Consider the following 14082-nt stretch of genomic DNA (forward strand, 5'->3'; position numbering starts at 1 on the left):
ACACAACTCGAAAACTTTTGACTTCAAGCAAGTGTACTTTTCTTAATTAATAAGTAAATCATTTAATTTGTAGTTGAAATATTGATACTTATGTATAAATTCTGTTGAAATTCTCAACCTAAATCATAAGAACATGATTTAGGATGACAGCTCCACGCCCCAAAGACACTATACTACAAGTAATTAAAAACGTAGATTTATTTATTATACTACTGTGTATATATGCTACTGCTACCTCGTTTAAGTGTTATGTGTACTAATTAAATCTCAAATATGAGAAATAGAAGAAATCTTAATTAATTGTTTTACGATAAATTTACTGACCCTTCTCTTTCTAAAATAGTTTCTGTTCTACAAATTAAATCATTTAAGAACATGCAATTTTTAATTATCAATGCAATAGAATGTAATTAAGTTTTCATTTGGACTTTTCCGCAAATATTAGATAATTATTAACTCGCACACTCACAAGTATAAAACGTAAGTATCTCTAAATAAACAGAAATAATTTTGTTTACTGTTTGTAAATACAATCGGAACACGCAATATTTGTGCAAAAATATTACTCTTCTTCGTCATGGTTGATATAGACAATGTCCATGTCCACACATTATACACAATTCTAATATACTATATGGTATATATTTATACATATTCATATGTATTGTAGTTTTATATATTTAATTGCTGTATACAAGTTTATGCTTAATTTGTACATTTTTGCAATTTAACAGAGCATAAAATCTATTAAATCATATTACCAAGCAAACAATTATAAATATTAAACAATAACATAAGAGTATGGCTTTTCCGTATTGGAAACAATTTTGTAATCAAACAAAAGACTTAAGCAACAAACTTTTACATTCATCTCAAATAAATACAATCGAACAATCGATACAATAATTACATTTGTTATATCTTTTCCGGCTATTGCAATTACTTTATATAGCTCATTTCAAAGTATTTTGATTTTTATGTTCATTTTTTTTACAAAAAGTGAGAATTAAGAATAAAATTTAATTTAACTTTAATCTGCCCTTGAATTTCCTTTAAAAAAGAAAATAAAAAATCTTGCAATATACGTTTTCTTACAAAAATATCTTAAAATCTTTTGCACAACAATACACTTTAATACAACTCCTACATTTATTCAATTTTAATACTTACATAAACATATAGATATAAATAATTGTAAATATGTATGAATGTATATTTTGATGTATGCTTATGTATATTCTATATACATATTTTCATTTTAAATTTATGAATACAAGTTGACTTAGCTCATTCAGATACTCGCATATTTCTCTGTCTGCTATACTTGATGCCCACATCACTTCCAAAAGTTGACGTTTAGTACATAAACCAACGCTTGGCTTCAATTCAAGCAAATGTCATTAACACAAATAAATTTTATTTTTTATTTTTATTTTTTTTGAGATTTATTTCATTTATTAAAAATAGTTCAAATATCTTTTCAATCAAGCATTTTATATAAAGAAATTTGTATTTATTTAAAATGGGGATAGCAAAAATTTAAAACTAAAAAGATACTTCTACAAAGAGACAATGGAGCATCCTATTTTCAACTGAATTGTCCTGAATTAGACAGTTGAAATTAGACACTGTGAACTAATATAAGTGAACTATAAAGGAGCTTAGCTCAAAAACCTTGACTATTTAGTTAACAAAATTAAAAGCCCATAAGCTTAACAATGTGTCTTTAAGAACCAGTGGCGTAATAAATGGAGTCAAGAAAATCTGTTATGCCCTGTACGCCACTCAAATCTCTAAAACGTGTAAATTTTATATATTATATTTTTATGTATACATATATCAGGGACTTAAAACGGTGTAGTAACCCTTATGTCAGTAAAGATCGCGGGCCCACTGGTTAAGCTTACTTTTGCAATCGTGTCAAATTTGGAAACTTAATAGCATTAATAAAATGCGATTCAATGTGTAACAGAAGAAGAATGTTAAAAAACAAAATGTAAGAAAAAAGCACTATGTTTTTTTAAATAGATATACAAATGGAGCCATCTTCAGCAAAATACTCTTTTCAAGTTGCATATGTCGATAACTAAAATCTGTAAATTCAAAGACCTATCTCCCATGCAGCAATAATTATGTTGACCCAATTGAGTCCACTTACTAAAGAGTTACTTGTCACGCATAAATACGTATGTGTCACAATTTTGTTTGATTCAAACTTATGCTCTCATAATTTTAAACCCAATTGATTGAGTTGGCAAGAATCCTTAATCTAGGTTGAGGTTAGAAACAACGTACCTACTTATATCTTTTATTACTCCTATCTTACATTCACTTACTGTTCCCATGCTATCTCATAGCACAAGTTTAGTCGTTTTTATACTTGCTTACTAGAATAATTTACGATGCAATAACATGAGGAAACCAGTGCCCACTTTGGTAATAGTTTATGTCATTTGACAAAAAGCATTCTCTTTGATATCAGCAAACTTTTATAATACATTTTTTATTTTGGTCAATTAGAATAACTTTATGAATATTTTTATTGTTTTTTGAAATAAAACATAATATTTGGGTGACCAAAATTTATCATAAGTCATATATATACAATATGACTTTATTTAAATCTAGGTTATCGCAAATCGCAATTTAACAGTCAATCCAAGTTCATCTCATTTGGTGTTATAGAACTTGACGTTTTTAGAAAAAATGCCGATGAAAAATAATAACTTTCAGAAAGGTTATATAAATATAGGATGATACCATTCAAAACACTGAATGATGTCTGACATGCTGAGATACAGTAACTTAACCTCTAGTCATTCAAATATTATTTACATTTGGTTACATTGAAAGTTGACAACGCTGACTTCCTAATTTGACAGTCTAGATAGGCATTACTAGGTAAAAAAATGTTTTCTCGACATATGAAACAACATTCTACGTTACTATATCATCTACCTTTTCGACGTAGGTATGTAAGTGCCAATAGATAACAACACATTAAATACCTATTATTAAAAAGTTATATATACTTTGGAACCCACCTTATACTTAGTTTTATTTTTCATAAATTTTAGTTATTTTATGAGAAGTTGGACTTATTTCTTCGTATAGAATATAGCTACTCTCATTTCTCACTAATGGCATCAAGTCGAAAAAATAAACTGCTAAATAATTTAAGGCAAGACTAAAAATATTTCTTATCAATTTAGAAAAGTAATTTCACGAGATCAGTGAAGAAATTAAAAAATTGACCTACTAAACATAACTTTTACATTGTGTACGTGTAAAATGAACAAAAAATATTTTAGCATCGTAATCTTTCTAATAATATCTCATAAATATGAATCCATAATTTCATCTTTTTTAATTACTTGCAGAGATGACAATGCTCACGTTATACTAAAATTCTTAGAAAATGACAGGCGAGTACGTGAAACGGTTTATGGACATGAGTACAAATTACGTGCGGAGTTCACGAGACCAAATGGTAAAAAATTTATTTAATAAAATATTAAGATAAGAAAAATACGAATTATTATTATATTATAATTAAATTATATTTAAAAAATTTTCGAATTTTTCTATTTTAAGGCACTCATGGCATACGCGTTGGAAATTGTTTGGCTTTTGATAAGAAGAATTTCAATATAACTTTGTTAGATGACAGAGGGTAAGTTGATATTTCAAACAATTTTTATTTCATATTTATAAAATGGTTTTATATATATGTGATATATATTTTATAATTTATATTATACTCTAAATTACACTCTCATATTTAATATGTTGGATTCAATTTCAGTTGCCCAAAGAATCCTTCGATAATTACACAATTTGTAGCGAGTGCCGATGGTCATTCTGCCGATGCAACTATTAAGTCAATGTTCAAGTTCCCGGAAGGTATGTATATTTTTTTGTTAAATAATTAATATTAAGGAATACATTTAAATCTACTCACTGCTATAAAAGTCAGACCCATAGCCAGGATTTTACTTTAGGAGAAGTCTTCAAAATAATATTCTTTAATATTAAGGAATACATTTAAATCTACTCACTGCTATAGAACTCAGACCCATAGCCAGGGTTTTACTTGATTTTATTGAATATACCATTTAGTCATGCCATAATGTATATTTGTAATATATAGTCCATATAGTCCTTCGACTCATTGTTTTTATACCCTCAAGTGTCCTCTTAACTACATGCCTGACTAAACATAAAATATGATATTATTTATAAATAACACATTCAATGTATAAATATTTGTAAATAGGACTCTCGCGATTATAATTATATCACAATAAGGTCTTATTTAAGTCTCAAACTAAAATATCTCCGCACAAAAAACAGCTACCGCCTATAGCAAAAACTGTCAACCCAACAAATATCAGGATATAGGATATAGATTTACTTGCCATGCATAAATACGCCTGTTCCAATGTGTGCCTTAACTACAAACTTTACTCTTCATGATGACACCGATATGTGTTCATATCCAATTAATATTAAGATATAGGCACGTATTAAATGGTTTACTTGTAATGCATAAATACGCCTATCTCCAATGTGTGTCGTAACTGCAGATCTACTCCCCATGATGTTGCCTATTTGTTCTTATGAACAAATTCACATACAAGTTCTGTGTCATTCTTAGAAGCTTCCCAAATTGAAATTGCTGAAGTTCCCTTTATCTGAATAATAGGCTATATTGAATCTAACATTACTCCCCACTCTATATCGTCAAAGTAATCAATCTTGATACACTTATGAAACTATATATGTATATATATCGGAGTTCTTTTATTTTCTTGGCTTACAATAGTATTTCGTCAAATGTTAGCTCTCATTTTTTCCTCTCTCTCTAATTTTTCAAAATAAATTAATAAAATCTTTTCACAGGTTCTGAGTTGCAAATACAATGTGATGTTATTCAATGTTATGGTCGCTGTTTGGAAGAGGATTGTAATGAAGTTGCAATAGCAGGTGCTGGTTTCACAAAAGGAGGTGGTCGTAAAGTAGGTCCGAATGAAGAAGGTACAAGTGTAGCCGGTACAACAGTATATGTACTTGAACCAGCTGAAGCCTCATGTAAGTTAAAATTAATAAAAACTAAAATAAATTATCAAAAATTATATACATTGTCATTATTGATTTTATTTTTACTTTCAGTAATTTCTGGTACTTGTGAGGAAGGTGGTGTACGTCCAACCTGGTTACTTTGGTTGGCGATTACATTAGGAGTGCTTTTCCTAATTATGTTACTTATGAATATATTCCTTTGCACAGCAATGAGTTGCAGTTGTGCGAATACAGAGGTACAGTTTTATTCATTGTTTAAACAAGTCTATTTAGGCCAATCTGGTCTTTTGTTTTGAATACAATTAAAAAGAAAAATTTTTATTTTATCAAAATCGTTTATTATATATATGTTGTATATATATTATTTATTTAAAATTTGTATTTTTTTTCAATTGTGTTATAGATCATTGAGAAAGAGCCTTCAATAATCGAAGAATATGATCCATATAGAAGTTGGCATGGTAGTCAATATGGTTCACGTTATTCGCTACATGGTCGCGATGCGCATAAAGGTTACACCAGTGGCGGTTCAACAATACACTCAAATAGGTCTGATAGATATTAAGTTTAAGTAATATATTTATATAAACAAATTGCATATACAATTATTTCGTAAAATTTCAAAAACTCGATTTAAATTTAAAACTTCAAAAGCAACAAAGCATGCCTTTATACTGTGTTCTACTCTATTTTTACATACTCGTAAAGTAATTTGTATTTTATTTATACTATCAATAGTAAACAAAAACAACAATATTATTATTATAATTATTATATACATATAGACCGACACCATTTTTTTTATAACTTCAGTTCAGTATAATTCTATCAAAAAAATTGTTACTAATATAGTATTTTTAAAATACCTACATTCTCATAATTGTTTGTAAACTACTTTACTACTTATATTAATACAGTAACGTAAAAGTAAAAAAAAACGCAGCACAAATTTAACCATAATATATAATCGTACAAACACTAACTCTACTCTTCAAAATCCATAATTTCCATTTAACTCGTATGGTTTAAAAATGTATCTATTAACCATTTGCGTACTTACAATTTAATTAAAACGCTATTTTAAAACAAAACATTGTTTGTATACAAAATGTACTTGAAGGTCTGTACCCATTGATAATGATCATTATGCAATTGTGCATTCACGACCCGGTTCTAGACATTCCGGTGTGCAAGGACAACGCCCCCGTGGACCACCCAGTAACATGTAAAGCTAACATTTACGTTTTAGTTAAGTTATAAATTTTGTATATAAAAAAAAGATTCAACTGTTGTGTGTGCGTCTCAAATGAATTGTTTAAAATGCTAAATGTTTAAATAAAAAATTATATTTTTAAGCTTTAAATCTAACGTTTACAATATGAAAAAAAAATGTATTAATTGCTTTTATTGTACTTATTATGAAATAATGAAATATTAGAGCAATATTTTTATATGATCAACTCGAACTAAACTATAATTTCGATATCTGCACTTTTGCTACATTTTTAAAATGCACCGCAGCTGATTTTAAAATTTACTTAATCGTAATATTCGTACAATGTATTATACTTAATATTATTAATTTAGTTAACATTCTTAAAATAAGCATCTGCAATTTCTTGTATTACATTAATATTATTAATATATATTTAACATTAAGTCATTAGTTTTAAATAAAAAATATTAGTATTACTGCTACTGTTTTATATTCGTATGACCTGCTACAAATAAATTAATATATATATATATATAGCTAAGCTCTGTAATTATTGTAATTATTAATAAAAATAAATAAAAATAAGAACTAAACTATATATATACTGTTTTAATTAAAACTCTTAATTCATATTTTTGCAATATTAATATATTAATTTCATCTAAAAATGACATTATACAAATAACATAGAAAAAACATAAAATATTTTTAATAAAAGATATATATAATAAAAAACTCTATATAAAGAAAATATATATAATAATAAATATTTTTTAAAAAATATATTTAAATGAAATGTATTTTAAAAAAATATAATTAAAAAAATATATTTAAATGATATGTATTAAAAAAATATATATTTAAAAGAAATGTATTTAATTGAATATATTTAAAAGAAAAATATTTAATAAAAAATATTTAAAGAAGTATATTTAACAAAATACATTTTAAAGAAATATATTTAACAATATATTTAACAAAAATACATGTTTAAAAAATATAATTTGAAAAAATATATACAAAAATATATATTTTAAATAAATGCATTTAAGAAAACTATATTTTAAAATAACATATTTAAAAAAACTTAATTTAAAAAAATATATTTAAAAGAAATATATTTAATAAAAAAAAGTTTTAAAAAACCTGTATTTGAAGAAAATATATTTCGAAAACATTAATTTCATATATTGAAAAAAAAATATATTTAAAAAAAAATTAAAATACATTTAAAAAAAATATTTTTTGAAAAAGAAAAAATAATAGATATTCTGAAAAAAGTATATATTTTAAAAGAAAAATATAACTTAAGTAAAAAAAATATTCAAATAAATATGTTTTCAAAACAAAAATACATTTTATATATTTTTGAACGGACTAATTGGTCAATTGTTTAAATAGCATAAAACTTTTTAAGTTTCTTTCAATTACTTGGAGTCATCTTCAGTACCTTAAAGATGACTATAGACTATAGTTAAAATATTTATTAGTGACAAGAAAATATTTTTTTTAAAAATAATTTAGAAAATTGTGTATTCTTAAAACAATTGCCCAATTAGCCCGTTCAAAAACATATAAAAAAATTGACCATTAAAACAAAAAATTAAAATATATTTTATATTGATATAAATATTTTATATTTATATTTTATATAAAAATATATTTTTATATTTTATATTTGAATATATTTATAAAAATAAAATTATTGTGTAAAATTTAAAATAATAAATTTTATATTGAATAAATAAATAAATTAAATATATTTTATATTTAAACATATTTTATATTTAAATATATTTTATATCTAAGTGTATTTTGTAGAGTGATTTTGAAAACTAGTGAACTACAACAACAAAAATTATTTTTATATTATTTAAATTAACTGAATTTTAAGCTGACCATACAACCGTTTTGAGTATTGCCGTATACCCATCATTAGTGGCCTTGGAATTATTTTAGCATGTACCAAGGCTTGAACTCGTACCCTGCCAAATTTGAAGCTCAGAGTCAGTGTTCATTTGCCAACTGACTCAAATCCGTACTTGACTTGCATGTTCTGACTTGGAGTGAAAGTTCATTAACAAATTCATAACAAAACCTTTGAAATAAGAAGTATTACATTTTAAAACATAACTAATATTTTAAAGATAGTATTATATAGTATTTTAAACATTTTTTATTGGTTTAAATTTGCAATAGACAATGGACTTGAGTTTTTTAAAAAACTTTATTTCTAGGTTTATAGCATAAGGAATTTTGAAGTAAGTAATCATAAATAATCATATATAATACAATGTTTAAAAACATAAGCATTAAAAATATTGACATAACTGTTCAGAACGTCGTTATTTACGCATAAAGTATGAACTAAATTTTTAATAAATAAAACCTATAAAATCTAAATTATTATAATTTAAAACATAAAAAAATAATCAAGAACGTACTATTAGACGAAAATCATATTGTATTACAATATACATATATAATAACAACTAAATAAAAATACAGTCCAATATTGTTATAACATAAGTGACATAAAACAAATGGTACATAACACGAAATAATTAGTTCACTTATCACAATCAAAAATTTCCAAAGTCATGGTTTTTAGTCTTCTGCTGCAAAATTTGACAGTTTGATGTGTTGCAAATTATTTCGTGCTTCAAAATACATTGTATCTGTTGGATTATCTGGTGTTGGCACAAATGGTGGATTTTCATTTTCGATATTATCCCAATTAATGCTTTTAAAAAACCGCATATGTTGAACTTCTTTTGCAGCTGGACGTGAAGTTGGATCCATCGTTAATAACAGATCAACAGCTTCTATTGCGGCAGGTGAAAGTGCCTCATCACCTTGCGGCCATTCAATATCTGTCATAATAAAATATATTTAATTTGAAACTATAAATAAATTCAAATATGCAAGATCCCTTACTTTTACTAAGTATATTGTCAAAAACTTTTTGTGGTGTTTCATCATTAAATGGCGGTATACCAGTTAGGAACTCATAAAAACATACACCTAATGCCCACCAATCTACGGCTGGACCATGTCCTTGTCTATGCAATGATATAAATTATATTTTTTTTGTTATATTAATTCGATTTACATCAAATACCTTAACAATAATTCCGGTGCTAAGTAGTCGGGTGTACCTAAAATGCGTTCACTTGAATTACGACCACGACGTACGGATTTTGGTGTTCGAAATGGTGTATTTATATTCTTAGGTGTTTTTGGTGCATTGCTGCCTAAATTTATTGGTGACATTGTTGGATCATCTGCCATTTTTAAATATTGCACTCCAGTCATTTTTTCAATTATTTGTTCAGGCTTTTTAGTGTCTGTCGAAAGTGGCAGAGCAAAACGTGTTGCTTTTAGTTTTCCTAATAGTCCACCATCACGACGCGATACCTTTTGTGATGAGACCGGGGTTGAAAAAACAACATTGGTCACATTTTCTGTTAATACAACAGGCATTTCTTCATCAGATAGCGAACGCACTTTTAATACACCACGAATTGGTGATTTAGCTTTACGTTTCTTAGGTGTACTACTACCAATATCCAAAATATCAATTTCCTGTGTTAAACCAGTGCTAGCATTACCTGACCCTGAACCATCAGCATCAATAGACAAATTTTCTGAACGGTTCATTAAATTTATTTTACGTTTCAATCCCCTAAAAAATTATATTATTTACTAATTTAAACAATTTTAAAATTTACTTATATACACGAACCTTATATAATCGGGACGTTTAAAGTTTTTAGATAAATTACGGAATGGTGATTGCATACGTATGGCACTTATTTCATTTGTATTGTTGTTATTGTAACTATAGTAAAGATAAATTGTTATAAATCACTACACAAATAAATCAAAAAATTGAAATATTCTTAAAATACAATATCTAGCATTGTCTAGTAGTGTTTGTGGATAATATGATAGGAACGAATGGCTTCAGAAACTTATGTATAGAGAATATAGAGCAGAAACGTTTACATTTTAAAATTACTTAACACCCGGTGACGAAAAGGGATAATCACACTTTTACTATTTACTGTTTTACTATTTTTAGACAACGGAAACCCCAAGATGGCTTTAAAAAAGCTCGATTTCTATTTCCGAGGTACAGTAATATACGTAGTATTTCTTTCAATTCATAGTGAGCCTAGTTAGTAAATAATGACTATGAATCCAAATAAGAAAATTCAGAACAAAACTCGTCCGTCATAACTAACTTAAGCTAAACTAAAATAAATGCGGAAGGTTCGTATATCTAATCGTATTACTAAAAATGTCAATATGACCTTTGAAAATGAAAGATTCCTTTTTCAGAGAACTTGTATAAGACTTTAAATTTGATAAAAAAGTACAAGGAGAAAACTATTTCTCCAGGATTTCCAGCCTGGGAAATCCAGTTTGAGTGAACGAGCATAACGATGCCGATGTAAACTTGTCATTAATAAAAAAAAAAAGAGTTAAAATTGCTCTGATCTACAGAAACGCCCGATCCAGATACTTTTTTTTGCTCTTTTTCACTCCTCGATAAAATAAACCATGTCAATACCAACCCAACTAAAGGTTCATCTAAACCCAACAACCGTAAAATGATATGCAAAACCGCGCACGCTAAAAAACGAAATAAACGCTTTATCAATATAAAGGGAAAAATCATCTTTATTTATGTGTGGATTCAGAGAGATCTACCCGCAAAATAGAGTAGAGATATTGACGGACACCAATTCTAATCAATTATAATAATAACCATTTATTTTCTATATTTTATTTTGTTCCAAACATTTGAAGGGTTTGTTAATATTATATGATGATACAGATTGCAACAGTGTCAATATATATAAATATATATAAATATATATATATTTATATTGCCATATACTATATTATCGTAATCATGTTGTGATTAATTCATACAACCCATATAATCTATTACAAAACTATATTATAATAAAATCTTTGGAATTATGATTTACCTTCTTGAATAGTCAGAACAACTGTCATCTTTAGAATTGCACAAGTTTTCAGTTTTGTCAATTGAGGAAGTTTCACTATTGCCATGGGAATTTGAACAATCCGATTTACGGCATGAGACACCTGAGTCTTCTTGTCCTTTTGATAAACGCATACGCTATATTAAGTAGATTTTATTTAATATTTGTTTTATTTATTATTATAACACATTATTGTATGCAAAATTATGAAAACTTAATGGACGAATTTATAGATATAATACACGTTTAACACAACAAATATCTCATAAAACATTAAACAAACCTCCTCAGTAGAGCGTCTTCGTAGCATGGAAAACTCAAAAGATGTCTCATCAGCGCTTTCCAACTTCGCTAAATGTTTATGATTTTCTTTTTCAATTTGTTTGTTTTCGCAATTACAACCCTTTAAGTTATTAGATTTTACTAAATATTTTAATAACTGAATTTTATTTAAAGAAAATTTAATACTTACAATACAATGCAATTTCCTTTGAGTGGCATTATCATTTTTGTTTAATCCCACATGTTCTTCCATGATAGAAGCAGATGTAATTACGATATTACAGTTGGGAGAACATTTACCAATTTCACTTGATTGACATGTATGGTATGAAGAGGAACTATCTAAAAGTTGCTGTTAAATTTTTCAAATTAAAAATTAATATTGCATTGAAATTATTTAGAATATTTACATTAGTAGCACAGGTCTGTGTAGCAGAATAATTTAATTCTTCTGCTGAAAAGAATGGAGAAACTCCAGATATTTTACTTTCGTTAGTTTTTTCTACTTCATTAATAGAAGTGTCAGCTTCACTATCTGAAGACTCAATTCTGATAACTATAAATAATAATAATTATTAATGGTATTAATATTTATATGATTTTTAAGCTTACTTTGTTTATTGATCATATTTGGCAAATGAGATATGCCAGATTCTAATTTCTTTTCTGAACCAAACGACAGGTGTGAAGTAAGTGACAGCAATTGACCAGGTGTGCGTGCATTTAAATTTAAATTTGGTGAACAATTTATTAAATCTGATATCTCTAAATCTGCAAGTGAAAGAATTATACAAACTATAATAATGTATAATTCATAATGAAAAAGTTGTGAACTAACAAACCTCTTCTCATTTCAATTTTACTCAAGCCGAAATCTGTTAGTTTTACGTGTCCTGTAGCCGATAACAACATATTATCTGGTTTTATATCACGATGTACAATTCCATGTCCGTGTAGATATTGCAATGCCAATGCCACTTCAGCTACATAAAAACGTACCGCTGATTCGTCAAGATAACCACACATGGCTAACAACGACTTTAAGTCACCGCCTACCATGTATTCCATTACCAAATATACATTAGATATTGATTGCAGCGAATAAAAGAGATTGACGCAAAATGTACTGCGTGACAAAGCCAATGCATTCCGTTCGGTTATCACCTGGGAAACCATATTTTTATTTATCATCTCAGATTTACGCATTACTTTGATAGCAAACAACTTATTTGGATCATTATTTTTGTAACCAAGAAACACTTTGCCAAACGCGCCACGACTTATTGGCTTGATAATAACAAAATCCTTTATAGTCGGTAGCTATAAAATTAATAAAAAGTGATTATTAATATTTTTCATTTTATTATCTAATAATATAAATATTTTTCATATGTAAATATTAAATACTATTTGCTTTATTTCTCAAAAACATAATGAAACAAAAGAGTAACAAAAACATTGTTTGGTACCGTACAAGCACAACAACAACAACTTAACAAAGCAGCATCACCAACATTTTTCTAACAGGATTAAACGAGTAATCCCGCGCATGCTGTCACATTACCAATAATTTTTAAAAAAAACCATAATTATTATTTAATAGTTTCAATAAAATATTACTTTAAATTAATATATATACAAATATTACTATTTTTTAAATTATTATTTATTTAATTAATTCAACTTAATATAGCCATAACACATTAACTTTCACATTAAAACTTTGGCGAAAAAAAACAAATTTTGGTGCAGTACACAATTTACCTTTGTATTGTTTGATTGATTCTCTGGTTTTGTCGTTAATATATTTATTTTATCTAATAATTTTTCACGATCGAACATAAACGATTTCTTTGGTGTTAGATGGCTTTTTGGTGATTGCTGAACTGGCGATTTTGTTGTCTCCATTATATTTTCTAAATTGTTTCGTTTTACAATAATCTTTTTATATATTTTTAGTTTTATATTACAGAGATTACATATCTATCACGTTTGGAACACTCTTCTATACAAATTTATTATAAATTCCGGCATAACAATTCTCATTTTTAGCGACCTTTCGTTAAAGTATAAAACAAAATTTGGCAAACGTTGAAAAACTGACATTCAATTGAATTTTGACATTATCTCAAACAATGATGCCAACTCCAAAATGTTGTGCTAGCAACTAAGATATTGTGGTAGGGTAGCACTATTGTAGATAAAGCTATAAATGTTTAAATATTTACGAATAATAAGTAAAATTGAGGTGCTTGCATATCGTATCAATATTAAAAATAATATTAATATTAACAATAATATTTATATTAACAATAAATGCAGTAAATAAACAGCTGAAGCCAAGTCGTATATTTCTTTAATTATATTTTTTAATTAAGTACAAACTTCAAAATTATGTAATTCTAATAACAAATTAATTTGAATTTAATATTTAAATTATAATATAATTATTATATAAATTCTTTACTTTAAAATAATTGCTTA

The 14082-nt window shown here is 26.6% G+C and overlaps 2 protein-coding genes across 2 annotated transcripts; one reads left to right on the plus strand and one right to left on the minus strand.

Annotated features, from left to right (window-relative positions):
- The first annotated feature begins 3600 nt into the window (after positions 1-3600).
- On the plus strand, positions 3601-6406 carry LOC119673927. The gene is made up of 6 exons (XM_038085044.1): positions 3601-3673; positions 3806-3903; positions 4903-5091; positions 5173-5318; positions 5486-5631; positions 6203-6406. Exons 2-6 carry the CDS (start codon positions 3885-3887, stop codon positions 6309-6311), a joined length of 609 nt encoding a protein of 202 aa, XP_037940972.1. The 5' UTR covers positions 3601-3673; positions 3806-3884; the 3' UTR covers positions 6312-6406.
- Positions 6407-8717: 2311 nt separating this feature from the next.
- LOC119673928 (serine/threonine-protein kinase greatwall-like) lies at positions 8718-13688 on the minus strand. Its single transcript, XM_038085045.1, has 12 exons — positions 13569-13688; positions 13363-13514; positions 12441-12918; positions 12211-12369; positions 12009-12154; positions 11789-11950; positions 11600-11719; positions 11299-11453; positions 10044-10139; positions 9420-9983; positions 9236-9360; positions 8718-9171 (listed from the first exon to the last, which is right to left on the minus strand). Exons 2-12 carry the CDS (start codon positions 13504-13506, stop codon positions 8906-8908), a joined length of 2415 nt encoding a protein of 804 aa, XP_037940973.1. The 5' UTR covers positions 13507-13514; positions 13569-13688; the 3' UTR covers positions 8718-8905.
- Positions 13689-14082: the final 394 nt, after the last annotated feature.

The sequence above is a fragment of the Teleopsis dalmanni genome, chromosome 2, assembly GCF_002237135.1.
Source record: "Teleopsis dalmanni isolate 2A chromosome 2, ASM223713v2, whole genome shotgun sequence".
NCBI classification, from domain to species: Eukaryota; Metazoa; Arthropoda; class Insecta; order Diptera; family Diopsidae; genus Teleopsis; species Teleopsis dalmanni.

What these genes read in the sequence shown, in the direction of transcription:
- LOC119673927 (XM_038085044.1), top strand. An exon ending in TGAACCAGCTGAAGCCTCAT is followed by an intron (nt 5,092 to 5,172) that starts GTAAGTTAAAAT and finishes TTTTACTTTCAG; the next exon opens with TAATTTCTGGTACTTGTGAG. An exon ending in GCAGTTGTGCGAATACAGAG is followed by an intron (nt 5,319 to 5,485) that starts GTACAGTTTTAT and finishes ATTGTGTTATAG; the next exon opens with ATCATTGAGAAAGAGCCTTC.
- LOC119673928 (XM_038085045.1), bottom strand. Translation starts at nt 13,506, where the DNA reads ATGGAGACAACAAAATCGCCAGTTCAGCAATCACCAAAAAGCCATCTA. An exon ending in AAATATGATCAATAAACAAA is followed by an intron (nt 12,155 to 12,210) that starts GTAAGCTTAAAA and finishes TATTATTTATAG; the next exon opens with TTATCAGAATTGAGTCTTCA. An exon ending in AAAGGAAATTGCATTGTATT is followed by an intron (nt 11,720 to 11,788) that starts GTAAGTATTAAA and finishes AATAACTTAAAG; the next exon opens with GGTTGTAATTGCGAAAACAA.